Source organism: Suricata suricatta, chromosome 4 (assembly GCF_006229205.1).
Source record: "Suricata suricatta isolate VVHF042 chromosome 4, meerkat_22Aug2017_6uvM2_HiC, whole genome shotgun sequence".
NCBI classification, from domain to species: domain Eukaryota; kingdom Metazoa; phylum Chordata; class Mammalia; order Carnivora; family Herpestidae; genus Suricata; species Suricata suricatta.
The window spans coordinates 54,710,908-54,727,103 of record NC_043703.1 but is presented as its reverse complement, the minus strand read 5'-3'; the positions used below and the strand labels follow the sequence as shown (position 1 = coordinate 54,727,103).

Here is a 16,196-nt window from a genome sequence, read left to right as displayed (position 1 = left end):
ATTCTACAGTGTGCAGCCTTTTCGGATTGGCTTCTTTCCCTAGCAATGTGCTTTGTCCATGTCTTTCTATGGCTTGATAGCTCATTACTTTTTATTGCTCCACACTAGCTTTTGTTTTTGTTTTGTTGATGTCTCGTTCTACATACCTTCTATTTTTGGCTTTTATAGATTCTTCTACTTTAGGTGTACACATTATTTAAAGAGTGCAGAGTGACTCCCTGCTATGGAGAAGAGGCAAGAGGTCTGGGAGCCTTCTCCTATGTAGCTGAAGGCTGAGGGCAGGAGGACTGAGAACAACTCCTGAGGCAGTCAGACCCTGTGAAAGAGAATCTGCTCCTGTTCTCAAGTAATTTGAGACTGTGGTAAAAAAAATGTATTGAAAATAACAGCAAAGCCCCACCCAGCTCAAATGCAGCCTCGATGAACTCAACCCTTCACACTAGTGGCCTGAAGAAGAAGATATATAATTTATTCAGGGCATAAATACTATTTACATTAGTCTCTTCTATCCTTTAGTACATAATATCTGACATCCAATAAAAAATTACAAGCAAGTGAAAAAACAAAACATGTGACCTAACTGTAAGAGAGGAAGTGTATAGGGGCACCTGGGTAGCTCAGTTGGTTAAATGTCTGACTCTTGATTTCAGCTCAAGTCATGATCTCATGGTTCATCCTACATCAGGCAGCACAGAGCCTGTTTTGGCTTCTCTTTCTCTCCCTCTCTCTTGGTCTCTTTTAATGGACTTACCAGCAAAATGAAGTTAGCAGGGAAATGAATAAGTGAACTTGATGCCAAGTCAATAGAAAGTGTCCAAGCCAAAGCACAAAGAGAAAAAATAGTTAATAAATAAAACATAGCCCTGTGTTGGGCTCTGTGCTGACAGTGCAGAGCCTGCTTGGGATTCTCTCCCTCTCTCTGTCCCTTCTCCACTCACACTGTCTCTGTCTCTCTCAAAATAAATAAATAAACTTAAGAAAAAAAGAAATAAAACACAGAACTTTTCTAGTTATCATTACTGTTTTTAAAAATCACTGCATTGGTGTTTGGGTAGCTCAGTTGGTTGAGTACCCAACTCTTGATTTCAGCTCGGGTCATGATCTCATGGTTGTGAGATTGAGCCCCACAATGGGCTCTGTGCTGGGCATTCAGCCTGCTTAATTCTCTCTCTCTCTCTCTCTCTCTCTCTCTCTCTCTCTCTCTCTCTCTCTCTCCGCCCACCCTTCTGCCCCTCTCCTGCTCTCTTTCTCTTTCTCCCAAATAAATAAACAAATAAATAAAGTGCATTTTTAAAAAATCACTGCAAAAACTTAGTGGTATAGGTTCACACTTCTACCATCAATTGACTCTTTCCAAAAACATTGACAAAGTGATTACACAGGGAAAAGAACATTTTTAGTAAATGGCGTTGGAATGACTGCGTGTCTATAATGAGAACTAAACAACTTCAAATCCTGCCTCATACTACATACACAAACTAATTTGAGATGGCTCATTAGCCTAAAATAAAGGTCCAAACTATAAAGCTTCCAGAATAGTTTCATGACCTTGAATTAATCAAGACCTTCTTAAACAAAACAGAGAACATACCAATAATCAAATAATCAGAAAAAATTAATAAATTGGATTCACCAAAATTAAAAATGTTAGTTCTTCAAAAGACACCAATCAAAATGGGTGAACTACCAAGTGGCAAAAAATATTCACAAAACATATATCGGACAAAGAAACTATGTCCAGAGTATATAAAGAACTCCTACAAGTTATGATAAAAAGAGAAACAATTGAATTTTCCAAAGGGGTCAAAAGACTCTAATAGACACTTCCCAGAGGAAGACATATTCATAATACTTCTATCTGACAAAGGGCTGATGTCCAGAATATAAGTAACTCCTACAAATCAGTAGTAATGCAGACAGTATGGTTAGAAATCAGGCAAATGGGGCACTTGGGTGGCTCAGTCAGCTGAGCATTTGATTCTTGGTTTTAGCTTAGGTCATGATCTCACAGCTTTCTGGGTTTGAGTCCCGCATCGGGCTCTGTGTTGCCAGAGCAGACCCTACTTGGGATTCTCTCTCTTTCTCCCTCTTTCTGTCTGTCTTTCACCCATGGTATCTCTGCCTCTCTAAAAATAGTAAAATAAACTTAGAAGAAATCAGGCAAATAATTTGAACACACACAGAGCCAAGAAACCAAAATAATTCTTAACATCATCAATCATTATGAAATGTAAATTAATATCAAAATTACTTATCACCACACTCTTACTAGAATGGCTAAAATAAAACATTGCATCAGGTAATAACAAGGATGTGGATCAACTAGAACCCTAATAAGTGTCAGTGGGAGTGTAAAATGGCACAATCACCTTGGAAAAAGGCACAACAGTTGCTTATAAAACTAAATATCCCTATTACCTGGCAATCAATTTCTGGATATTTACCCAAGAGAAATGAAAACATTTACCCACCGAAACAGCCTTGCACAAGTATATTCATAGCATCTCTGCTCTATTCATAATAACTGAAAATACCCCAGATGTCTATTAACAGGAGAATGGGTAAACAAATACTGTTATATTGCTTAACGATGAAAAGGAATGGATTGCTGGCACATACAACAACATGAAGGAGCAGAAGGAACCTGACTCAAAATAGTACATGCTACAAGCCATAGTCTGAATGTTTGTGTCCTTCCTATCCCTCACACATATAATGAGGCCCTAATCCCCAATATGATGGTATTTGGATGGAGCCTTTGGGAGATGATTCAATCATAATGGTGGATCCATTATGAATGGGATTACTGCACTTATAACAAAGACCCCAGAGAGCTCTATCATTTCATTTTCATTTTCTTTCTGCCACATGAGGATACAGCAAGAAGGCAGTGATCTATGAACCAAGAAGTGGGTTCTCACCAGACACTGAATCTGTGCCCTGGTCTTGGACTTCCCATTTTCCAGAACTATGAGAAATAAATGTTCTTGTTTCAGCCATTCAGTCTATGGTATTTTTGTTATACCACCCTGAACTGACTAGAACAATGTATGATTCCATGAAGTTCTAAAACAAGCAAAATTAATCTCTGGTGATAAATTGGAAGAGGCTGCTGGAGTAGAGGGGAGATTGATTGGGAGAAATATCAAGGAACTTCTGGAATGATGGAAATGTTCTATACCTTGATAGGAGTGTGGGTTACTCAAGCATATGTATTTTTCAAGACTAATCTAACCATACACTTAAGATCTGTGTATTTCAATGTATAGATTTCAGTTAACTTTTTTTAACATTTATTCATTTTTGAGAGACAGAGCATGGCAGGGGCGGGGTGGGGGTGGTGTGTGGCAGAGAGAAAAACAGAATCCGAAGCAGGCTCCAGGCTCTGAACTGTCAGCACAGAGCCCAAAGCAGGGCTCAAACTCAGGATCCACGAGATCATGACCTGAGCTAAAGCTGAACACTTAACCAACTGAGCCACCCAGGCGCCCCTATGTACTTCAATTTTTAAAAGATCATGCTCCCTAGGACTGGGCTATAAGTATCTGTGGGTCTACAAGAGACAGAGGGTAACTAAGCCAGTAACTAAGTTAAGTCATCCTGACTGATAACTGGATTTGAAAGCCATGATACTATCATGGTGTAGAAACTCCAAAAACCAGTTTAAGATAATGTTCTGGATCGGAAACCCAGTGGCTATTTGGCAGTGTGTGCCGAATAGAGAGAAGTGGGCACAGAAGGAGAAAGACAGGAAAGGAAAACAAAAGACTTCAAAATGAGTCTGCAAATTAAGGTTCCAAATCACAGAAGAAATCCATTGCTAAGAGAGGCAGTCAACAAATACTCAGAGCATGAGAACATCTCAAATATAACCCTTTAAAGCAAGTCTAACACAGATGTTAAAATAAGTATTTTGAGAATTCTCAGCAAGAGTTCTGAAAGAAACATATCCATTAAAAATTAAAAAACAAGTGCTTTAAGATGATATTTTAAAATACTGATATAAAAGCAAATGGATAAATGTGAAAAAGCAATTGTAAAAGTTGTAAAAGATTCGTAAAGTTATTGAAATTAAAACTAAAACCACACAGCCCAATTGACTATGTAATCTAAACTAGACAGAAAGAATGAATTTGTGACTTCAAAGATAGTACTAAGAAGCTAACCCAGGACTCAGCATACAGAGACACAGAGTATGATTTTTAGAAACATAAAGAGACAGCTGCAAGACATGGAAGGTAGATCAAGGAACTTCAAAGGGAACCCCTCAAGAGGACTAGCAGAGATACACTCACTGAAGAAATAGTAAAATGGTTTTCCCAAATTGAAGAAATGTTTAAGTTCTCAGATCAAAATTACATTCCATGTTCCTAGCTAGATAATAAAAAATAAATTCACATCTAGACAAGAGTAATCGATCTCAAAAGTATAAAAGATAAGGATAGTCCAAAATTCCTTAAAAGTCATTGAGTGGGAAGAATAGCTGTTCTACAGAAGAACAGCAAGACCTGACAGCAGATTCCACCATAGAACAGTAGATGCCAAAAGTCGATGGAAGACCTATCACTCTAGAATATTACATGCCGCTCAACTAGTCTCTGAGGGTGAGGGCAGAATGAAGTTCTTGTCAGACATACAAAGCATAATAGACTCTACCAACAATAAGTCTTCACTAAACCAACTTTTGAAAGATTGCTTCAGTGACGAGAAATGTAAACCTGGAGAGGAGACATAGGATACAAATAAATACGGAACACAAAAACTGATAAATTTGTCAGTAAATTTTAACTATTCACTTACTTTAAAGTTACTTTTTGTGTTAAAAAAAAAAAGGTGAAAGTCCTTGGGTTAGTTTTTTCTCCCTCTCTTTCAAGTGTAGTTATGTTACTCATTAAAAACATAATTCTGTTTGGGACTCCTGGGTGGCTCAGTTGGTTAAGCATCTGACTTAGGCCATCGGGCTGTCTGCTGTCAGTACAGATCCTGCTTTGGATCTTCTGTTTGCCTCTCTTTCTGCCCTTCCCCTGTGTGCTTTCTCTTTCTCTCTCTCTCTCTCTCTCTCACTTCTCTCTCTCTTTTTCTTTCTCTCTCAAAATAAATAAATAAACATTTTTAAATGTCTTTAATAACATAATTCAGTTCATGTGTTTTGCTTGTATTCACTTTACTTGTTAGTTTTGAGTAAGTGAAAAATTTACATGGTTCTAAATATTCTGTAGTATTTGTGAGTTCTGAAGTATTCAACAATGTTTACTCAAAGAAGTGTTCTTTCTCCCATGTCTTCTTCCCTGTTCTTATTCTTTCATCTTTTGCACTCAGTTTTCTACCCACCTATCATAGGTAACTATAATATAATGGATTTCTGGTCTATTCTACCTGCGTATCTTTCTATAAAATGATCAGATACCCTTGTGTATTCTTTTTCTTCTTCTTTCTTATACAAAAGATAGTTTCAGTGGAGATCACTTTTAATCCATTAAATAAGTTTTAATAGCTTTCAATCTCAGGAAGAGATGTTTGAAATCTTCATCCTTTCCTTCTCAGAAGTCTACTATTGGAAGGTTGTTTTATTTTGCAAATTTGCCTGTCCTGACCTCAAGAACATTCAAATGCATGGACCAGTGGAAATTTAAAGAGAATACCTGTGCCTCATCCACTTACAGAGGTAAGATGTGGCCTTAAACCAGACAAAATGTTCTGCTGCTACCCTCAGAATGACATGTGATAGCTTTGATTTAGATAATGGCTTGTATGGAGACTTTTCTAAATAAATATGAATTCAAAGCCACCTGATTTTTTTTTTATTGTTCAAAGACCTCTCTAGGGCACAATATTCCTATTCTCTTACAGGGGGCCATCACTTCATATGAACAAGGAAAAATCTCTTTAAATGGAGATTCTGTAATTCTCCATGCAAGTTCTCCTTTTCATCCTTGTAAGAGCTACAAATTTCAGAAACTCACCTTCTACGTCTTCATCTAAGTTGAAAATGCTGAAGAGATAGAGACAAGGGAAGACCTCTTTAGTACTCCACTGGAGACCTCCCTCAGCGCAGGTTACGAGCAATCAGTCAATACTCCAGGGCGATGGTTCTTCAACAAGCCAGACATGTTTCTACAACATTCCTACACGTTTTTTCTTGGCCTCATCTTCCCTGAGGAGTTAAATATTTTCTAGATGGTCGAAAGTAAGAACAACAACTCTCATCCTGCTTTGGTTTTTGAGGGCGGAAATAGAAGCTAAGTCAACTGAGTACAGGAATGAGAGGGAACATGCCATTATATTTTAACCAGTGTGTAAAGAAGGTTCTTAGGTAACCAGGCCCCCGGGCCCTTCTCTCCCGAGAATTTTGTTATTCAGCACATTGCTGTTGGGATGAAGCTTTATAGCTTTGAAGTCCTTGCAGCCATCTTCCTCTTGTGTGAGCGGCATGTCTTCGCTTTTCAGAGGTAACCCAATAGAATCATAGATGGTGGGGGGCCATTTTCCTCACTTGTTTGCCCCCCAAGGATTCCAGTCAGTGAACTAACCTGGGGAAGCAAAACGTTAAAGCTTGAAGGTCAGCTCTTTCCGAAACTCTGTGCTGTCCTGATAAATAGTACATTTCAGTGTCAGAAGGATCCCACTAGATCCAGGGGCTATTTTCTTTTCTGGCTCTGGTTTTATTACTGAGAGAATGCTGGATGCTGGGTATGCTCAGTGGCTAGAGAGATTAAAGAAATAGAAGCTTTTATGAAAACAATTATTTATACTCTATCACATCACATGATTTACATTTTTTGTCTCCACATCCAAAATATATTAACTGGATAATTTGCATTAACTAGGAATAAACCAACTCCGGGTAGCTACGAATACTTTGCTCTTGTACAAGGAACAAAAGAAGGAGAAGAAGGTATGAAACATGAGGTTTGAGTTGAGCAAGGGTATTCACATAGGATATGAAAGGAAGAAAAGCTGTGTTATAAAGAACACATACAGAGGCATATCTAATTCATATTTTGCTTAGTAGAGTGATTCCCTGGAGATTTTCTACTAAAACCATGTAGCAGAACACAAATGAACCAGCACGTATAACATGATGTATGACAAACAGTTGCAAGTTATGTGTAATATTGTAATTTATTAACTAGTGAATTCATAAATTTAAAAAATTGATATTGCTTCCTTTGAAATTACCTTATCTTTTCCCCTTTATTTTGCTTCTAGGATTCTTATCTTCTCTAATTATCTCTGAGACAAACGCCTCTCCCCATTTGGTGAATGGTAGAGAGAGAAAGGACACACCAGGGACAGGGAAAGTTGTACTAAAAATACTTTCCTAAGTCGGAAAGTGCTGCCGGGCAGCATTTGAGAAAACAGAGCTTGAGAGCCGGACACTGTGTTTGTACAGCATCACTGATCTAATTGTACTTGGTTGATACTTTTTTGTTCAGTATGATTATCAAGCATCATGCACCAAATTCCATCACCAAATAATGATTGTTATGGAATTGACACGGGAGTCAAATTGCTACAATAATTGGTGACTCATATCTCAATGTGTTATCAATAAATCAGATAACTATAATTTCTAAGGTCCTTGCCAGGTCTAACATCCCATAATTTGATGATTGGCTTTAATTAAAGGTAAGCGAGAAAGAAGGAAGAAAACTGGTATCAACGTGTCCAGCTGGGTACTGTAGACATTGGCAGCGTCATCCACAGAGAGGAGAAAGGGAGGGGACACACGTTTATGTGTTGACTCATGCACTGGGCTCGGCCACTTAGAAATGTCATCGCACTAAGTGCCTACAATTCTACACCCTAGGAATCTTTATGGTGACATATTCCAGAGAAGAAAACTGAGCCCAAGGGGAAGGGTAAATCGAAGAGTAAAGTGTAGAGTTCGGATTCAAACTCACATTCTCCTCATTTCAACTCATTTCACTGCATAGGTCTGCCTCTAAAAATTCTAGAAATTAGGAAGAGAGCTAATTTGATAGAGGTCAGATTTAGTCACAGTGAGTGCACAGAGAAGACAGGCGATCCAGCGTGCAGCTTGGGAGAGAAGGAGGCTGGAAGTCCGGTGTCATGGTCCTGACCCCGGTGGGTGAGGGGTGATGCCCTGCTAGCCCCTTGCCAGCATCCTCAGGGCGGGGCTGGCTGCCACGAAGCTTGGGGGCTCACCTGCGTGCCATCTGGATCATATCATGAACTGAATTCCTAGATAAGACAATCATTAACAAGATACTCCAAAAGCTTTCCCGTGTCTCTTCAAAATGAGAACACATGTAACAGTTCAGTGGAACTAAATATTATGCAAATAAGGGACACATACAAAAAAATATAGCAAAGAAATGAATGAGAAAATTCCTTCATGCATGGCTCTTACTATTTTTTGCTTCAGCATATACTTTGGTGTCTGATGGATACCTACACTTGAAGAGAGGAATAACAATATGATTATACTTTAACTGATCACATGGTACTGAAAATATTTTCATCCTTTGCGTGTACTGTGGTGGTAGTCGTGTATTGGGGGGCAGCTGCAGCTCTGTGGGCGAATGCATATCTGATTCCTCTCTAGCAGCCCTCCAACAGAAAAACATTCCAAATTCTTCTTTCCTTGAGTAAAAATAAGTTTTTTTGTTTCGTTTTTTTTTTTAACCAACGTTTCTGAGTGCTGCTTTGCCACGAACAGCCTACTACCAAAGCTAAAAGGGAAATCTAATTTCATTCAGGGCGAGGGAAGTTGATGAATTACTTCTGGGGGCAAGAATACAACTCCTAAAAAGATCTAACAGCCTGACTTTACCCTAAAGCTATTTTGTTTTACTGTTTTCTTGTTGTGATCATTTTCCTAATAACGCTTTGTATTCAGGCAATCTCTAACTGGCTGATTTAGAGATGCATTTTGATACATCTCATCAGTGAAACACACCTCTCCCCCCGCAAGGATAACAAAAAAAAGTTTTAAAGGCAGAAACGCTATATGCCAGAGAGAAAGGCGGCGAGCAAACAAAAACCAAAACAGCTCTCCGTAGTCACTTACTGTTAAAGGCCAAAGACTGTAAAGGGCAAAAATGAAATCCTCTCAAGAACCTCGTAAGCAGATCCATTAATTGTGTTGTGCTCTGATTACTTAAGTGCAGCCTGTCAGCACAGGCTATTTATTTGAAACAGAGAAGTAAGGGAAAGTACAAAGAAAAGAAGGAAAATGAATTGGAGAGGGGAGGATGGTTGAGGAGAGAGGGCTTCTGAATTATTGATAGACCGTAGGACTTGTTCCTTCTCTCGACTTCATACACTATCTGCCACCTGGAGACCCGTTTATTCTCTTTCCCTTGGCTCCCCCTGATATATTATTTTCATCTTAAGGAACAGGGCACCGTTGGCCTTGAAAAGCTGTAATGCATAAAACAAAATTGTAGCCTTGAGCTATGTTCCATTGTTCAGAGGTGGCTTCCTAGCTTTTCAAATTCAAACATAATCTTTCAGAACTGAGGCAAATGTGAACCTTCTCCTTGTAAACCATAGCAGGGGACCGGGCTTAATGAAAATTATCACAGTCTTAGAGGGGAAGCAACAGAGGAAATGTTTTCTAGTATTAAGGCCTCAGGATCTGGAGAGGGCCCCAGAGCTGCGACTTACAAGGGACTTACAAGGAACGTAGCCTTGGACAATCGACTCATCCTCTCTGAGCACCAGTTTATTTTTTGTGTAAAATGGCCTGTGATTTCACTGTGCTTACACTTTTCATTCTATATTCAGTGCAAGACTGGTTTTTTTGTTGTTGTTGTTAATTTCCAAGTGGTTATTAGTTAAACTGTGTAACTGTATCACTTCAGAGATGCAATCAAGACATGTATTTATGTTTTCGTCTCCCTTTGCCCCATCACATTCCATGCGGTGGAGTAATCTTTCTCTGCCCCTGCATGGAAAGTGCAAATTCTGACTTTTTAGTCTGCTCTTAAGTAACAGATAATTTTGGGGTCGTGTTCACATGCAGACAATCTCGATTTAGAGACTAGAATATTGCGGTATTATACATTTGAGGTATTATGTCCTTTAAAGACAAATGTCAGTCTTTAAAGGAAAACAACCCCTTGCTGCTCTCCATACATACACCTGATCTTTTTCCTCATTAGTCCTTTTCTTGGGCTTTAACTTCTTCAGAATTTTTAAGATCCCTTCACTTAGGAATTTTCCACACCAGGGGTAGATGCATCTCTTGCTAGGTGGCCATTTGCGAATCCATGTTTCACCCGTAGGAATCTTGCATTTACTCCCAGGTTCTTGCCCTGTAGGTGACATTATCAGACAGCATCTGAGTTATAACTAAGTACCATGAAGGGTTTCTTTTTTTGGTTTTAATTACTCTCCAATCAACTGGAGACACGCTACATGCAGGTTTAGCTTCCTTGGGAGGAAGCCAGGCACTGGTCCTTATGTCTCTAAACTTGAGGGGACGTGTTCAGACTCTACCATTACCCTTCAGAAGGCTTCCCTCCTAGGTGTAGACAAAGGAAGTAACACCCCCAAACTTCATCCCTTTTGGGAGAAGGGGTACTGACCGAACCACAACAACTCGCTCCGAAGAAATATTTTCACTACTCTTCTCTCTTTCTCCACTCAGACCACTTTTCGTAGACTCTTTCTGATGAAGTAAGGGGGCATGGAGTCAGGAAACTGATTTTCAGAAATTGTGTACGTTCTCCATAAGGCGACCTGATGGATCCTCATCCCATTCCCTGATTCTATTGTGCTGGCACTTTAGCCAAACAAATGGAGACAGGAAGAGTCTGGCTCACCACAGCGGAACTTGGACACATTAGTATATATTTATGGTGTGTTTCTACCCCCATCATGTTAGTCCTCCACTTTTCCAAATTATTTTTCTGTATTTTCTTAAATTTTCTCTCCTTAAGAAAGAGACTCATTGGGATAAGACATTTTTTTACCTTTACATTTTCTTTTTCTTTCTCTTTCTGTTAACTAACTTGGGTCAAATACATTAGAAAAATGCCCTTATCTTCTAGTCAACACAGCACTTCCCTTATGTGGATTTGAAATTCGGCCTGTTTGAATAATGGAGAGTTCATAGCTTTGTAAGGCATCCCATTGTATTGTTAGCTTCACTTGTTAGGAAGTTTGCTCTCAAATTATCATGATTTATTTATATGAATCCTCACTTCTTTGTACTTCATATCAAGAGTGCTTTGAGTGTTTTACTCTTTGGCTCAAACTACCTTTTTACAACCACCTTGTAAATAAAGGCCACAATCTTGACCCCAGGTTTTAAGACCTTTGATTCAGGTCAGGTCCCATCTTGCCCATTCATCCTGGTTCTACTTCCTGGGACATCCCAAATAAGCCCATATTCCTGCCCATGCGGATCATTTGTCATCCCATGAGCTCTGGTTTTGCCTTCTTACACATCAACACTTATACCATTTCATCTCCAATTCATTTGCCAAACTTCTACCCGACTCAGTCATCTGGTATCACTTCCCTTTCATTTACTAGACCCTGCCCATCTCAGAAGTCCAACTCAGAATGTCTCCATTCTCTGATGACTTCAGCCCCAAATAACTTTTGACTTTGTATTCTTGTAACAAAGAATACAAACTCAGAGAGCACTTACATGATTTATCCCACACATTAGATGTTTGTTTCTGTTGTGGATTAGTTTCCCCAGAAAGTAGGCTCGTAGATAAAATGTTGCATGTAGGACGTTTACTGTAAAGTGATCTCGGGACCAACATTTGTGCAGGAATGAAGGAAAAAGAACTGGGTAGAGAAGGAATTGAACTGTGACACTGTAACACAAAGGCCTGGGAGCCCTGAAACTTAGTTGTCCTTGCAGAGCTGTCCCAAACTGGAGCGAAGGGCATATGCCTCTATAACCCATATTTATTAGTGGGGTATTGGGAGGGGGTATGACCTAGGCAGCATAGCCTTCTTCAGTGAAGGAAAAGTCCTGGAAAGGGACTCAAGTGACAGCTGCCAACACTCGTAGTAGCTGGGAAAATGAGAGTTATTTCCTGGATGGAGACCTGGGCAGCACAACATGGCATCTCCCATAGTCCAGTTCTTGTGCCATTCAGATCAATCTGCTTCAAAAATAAGCTTTGGGAGCAACTCCTCTGGAACTCTGGGTGCTCTCTTTTCCTGGAGGAAAGATACGAGAGGAACATTAGTGGGATAAACTATCACGCTGATGATGGTATAGACAATCACAGCCATACCTAGTCTTGAGATAATAAACAATTCTCATCATTTTGCTTTTCTACAATCCATTCTGTTTTCCCCTCAGCAGCACATACCATGGTCCAGGTGACTTACCTGGTGAGATGACCCAGACTCTCGACCTTCAAAGGTCTGAGCCACCCATCACCATGCCCTCTTGAACCATGGCTGTGTGTACTTGTCCATCTACATCAAAATTGGACAAGGGAGTATTACAGAATGCCCAAGTTTATCAAGTGCATATGAAATGTGTTCTTCTCTGCCAGCCTAATTGTGTGAATGCAGCCCTCAATAGCCTCCTGATGATCAAAATCACTGACACCCTCCAGGTAACTCTTCTCCTTCCTGATGATCTTTTGGGACAAGGAGACTGAAATGACTGGGTGGCAGCAGCAGCTGTCAGTTTAATAATACTCTTGCCATGATTCTTGTGGGAGCTTTTCTTCTCTGGGAACCAAAACTTTTAAATTTACAGAGCTGTATTTGTGGATTTCAAGTTCAAATTCCCCAAATTTACCTGGAATAATGGTAAAGAAAACCACTTCAACTTGGTTACTGAAACCACATATTCTAGCTTGTGGAGACACCACACCATATAATGATTATTAATTTAAAACATATACTGCATCCTAGAAGATGTTGTGTCTTTCCAAGCTAGCCCCTCAGCTAACCCATTCTAATGGCTGCATGAAGCTGGCAGCTTCTGGTTGATGTGGTATGTGACATGCCCCATGGGTCCCACAGTGTTGTGCCCATTCTGCACATCCCTTGTTGTAAGGTGGATCCCCTAATCGGCTACAGTAGTAGTTGAGATCCTGTATCAATGTTATTCCTTGTATGGTAACATTAGCTGTGGCCCTGCAGGTAGAAGAGGCAAATCAAGACCCAGAGCAGAAGGGGATCGAAGTAGGCAATTTCTCACCAAGTGGTTGCTTGGTCTCTTCGAGGTATAGTGCTGATTAAAGAGCTTGATTTTGGCTTCTGTTGCTGGCAAGTTGGACATTTGGCAACAACAGTTGTCCTATCAATCTTGATGAGTAGGAACCCATCCCGCAGGGCCATGCAGAGCTTCACCCCTGCCATCATGGCTATTCTGTTCAAGTGCCCTTTGTGCCAGCACTGGGGTGACTGTTGACAGAGGCTGACTGACATCAACTCCCCACTTATTTTGTTTACATAGTGATTTAATGCCTATTGTTTTGTGGATGCTCAATGTTAGGTGTTACAAGGTACTACAAAGATTGCACTTTCTCCCCACCTCCATAGTCCTCCAAGAAGCAAATACCAGGGTGGGATTAGACATATAAGAGATGCATTGAGAAAAATGTTTGGAGGAAAAAAGTGGGAAAGGGTTAAGAAGAGGCTCTAAGGAGAGATGTGAGACGGCAGTGCAGGTTTTACCCCTGTGGAGGAGAAAGAGAAGGAAGGAAAGCGGACCAGGAAAGGTCTTAGATCATAGTGCCCTTCTAAGAAAGTTCTTGCAAAGTTGATAAGACAGTTCTTGAGCTAATGTCATCCATCAGAAGAGCCCCTCATCTTTCAATAATGAGCTTGTCTTAGTATCCCCACCATGCACAGTTATTAGCTGGAAGCAGCCAGTGACAACTATGGCCTTTGCACCAGCATAAGGACAGATTTCAAGCACAGCAGCTGGGGCCTTCCATCAATTACACGTATTACAGTCAGTGATCTTAGAGGTGTGTTCTCATGGCTACCACACCCCTCCATTAGCTGGTCATAAGGGACATCCACATGTGGCATGTGGCAGTATGAGTAGAGTATGAAGTACTGGTGTATGAGCAGGGGATGACACAGGGGTCTGGGCCACCTGCTCATGCACCTCATTTGTGTCTTTGCATCCTACCTGTGTCTGATCCCAGACGTACCACTTCTGTCTTGTGGTGGATTGCTGGTGGGCCCCCCGACCTCATGACATAACAGCTGTGTTCCTTTCCTATTGCTACTGTAATAAATTAGCACAAGTGAGGGTCTTAAAAAAACACAAATTTATTTTCTTAGCTTTCTGTAGTTTCAAAATTAAAAATGGTCTCCCTGGGCTGAAATGAAGGTGTTAGCCACCACTGTGTTCTTCTCTAGAGGCTTTGAGAACAAAATCCGCTTCTCTGCTTTTTCCACTTCTTGGAGGCCACACTTGTTCCTTGGCTTGTGGCCCCTCCTTTTATCTTCAAAGCCACCAAAGGCAGGTTGAGTCCTTTTTGCAGTGAATTACTCTGACCTTTTCTTAAGCCACATCTCCCTCTGCCTCACTCTCGGTCACCCATCTTCAGTTTTGAGGATCTTTGCAAAATCATTGGGTTTACCCAGATAATCGAACATAATTACCTCATCTCAATTCAAAAATGTTTGCAAAGTCACTTTTACTGTGTAAAGCTCACAGGTTCTAGGCATTAGGGCATGGGCCTTTCAGGGGGCTATCATTCTGCCTACCAGAGTGCATATGACAGGACACGGGTCATGATGGGTGAGACTGAGGCATTCCATTTATACCAGGGCCCAGGAGCATGTCAGGAACTATCTTTTGGAAAGGTGTATAATTCTCCTTTGGAGATGTCACAGCCTTAGAATAGAGGTTTATGTTGTGATGCTCCTGTTGGGACATGTGAAAACCTCCAAATGGCATCTTTTCCCGCCACAGATGCCTCTAATCCTTTATGGTCTGGCAGACCACATGGCCCAAGTGGCAGGGCTTCTCACACTCTAGCCTGAAACTTTCCCCTCGAGGCCTCTCAGTCACAAAGATGATAGTCTTTAATGTTACCCAAGAAATGGGTTGAAACAGTATTTCCAAGTGAGGTGTATCCAGAATGAGACTTACCAGGAATTATGCTCCTTTCTTTATCAAAAGAAGTATAAGATGTGTGCTTTATTTGGGAGGGAATTTCCCAGCCTATCCCAGATTGCTAGACATTTAAAATTTCCCTAGTATGACTCAGAGTTACCTGAGTACATTGCCATAAGTTTCTTAGGGAAGGGCTAAAGGAAGTTATGATCATATACCCATTCTATGCCTTTGGAGGGTCTTTCCTTGTGGGGACTTGACTCCCCACTTCAGCCAAGAGATTCTTGTCTAAGAACTGGTCTACACCAGAAACTAGGCAATGGATTGTGACCCGTGACTGGGGTAGCTGTCCTTAGCTTCTCTCATATTCATCCTTGATTTATTTTGATTGTAAAGATTGAGCAATACTTTTGTTGACTGCCATTTATTTTGCTCCTGAGAACTCTATGTTCTCTTAACTAACTCTATAGGTTTCCATGGGTCATGTCCTTCTGGATGCCACCCTGACCTTGCTGTTCATTAAAATGATTGGACTCAACTGGTCAAGTGTGGTTAAACACTGCCACCTGGTTTCTATTGTGTAACTATTTCATCACCCCCATTGTCATTGCAGAGCTCAGTTCTGCAATGTCACCTCTTACTCTCAGCTTTCAGGATCTACTTCCACTTCATACCCTCTTTTTAAAAATTTATTTTAATGTTTATTTATTTTTTAAAGAGTGGGGGGAAGGAGGGGCAGAGATAGAGGGAGACAGAGAATCTGAAGTAGGCTCCAGGCTCTGAGCTATCACACACAGCCCAAAGTGGGGCTTGAACCCATGAGACATGAGATCGTGACCTGAGCCAAAGTCAGACGCTTAACTGACTGAGCCACCCAGGTAGCTAGGGTTAAGTCATGACATAATCCAGCTGTGGAAGTGCTGAGTATGTTAAGAAAGGAAAGGGACTATCCCTAGAGAGGTGTAGCTGCCCAGGACACAGCATTTGGCATTTTAGCAAGATCCTTGGAAGATGGTGCTAATTGCTGCTAGGATGGTTTTTGGAAGCTTGGAGAAAACAATGGCCTCATTTAGTGAACTAGTAATGTCGGGGCTATTATGGCAGATGGTGAAAGAAAAGATAAAATAAATCCCCCGAACAGGACATGCCAGGTTAGAAAACCCAT

The 16,196-nt window shown here is 40.6% G+C and overlaps 1 protein-coding gene across 1 annotated transcript in view; it reads left to right on the top strand.

Moving 5' to 3' along the window:
- The first annotated feature begins 6,318 nt into the window (after nt 1-6,318).
- CPB2 (carboxypeptidase B2) overlaps nt 6,319-16,196 on the top strand; it is a 50,068-nt gene continuing 40,190 nt past the window's right edge. Inside the window, exon 1 of the mRNA XM_029938553.1 lies at nt 6,319-6,449. Coding sequence (XP_029794413.1) covers nt 6,376-6,449 — 74 coding nt within the window. The 5' untranslated portion in view covers nt 6,319-6,375. The remainder of the gene's footprint in view (nt 6,450-16,196) is intronic.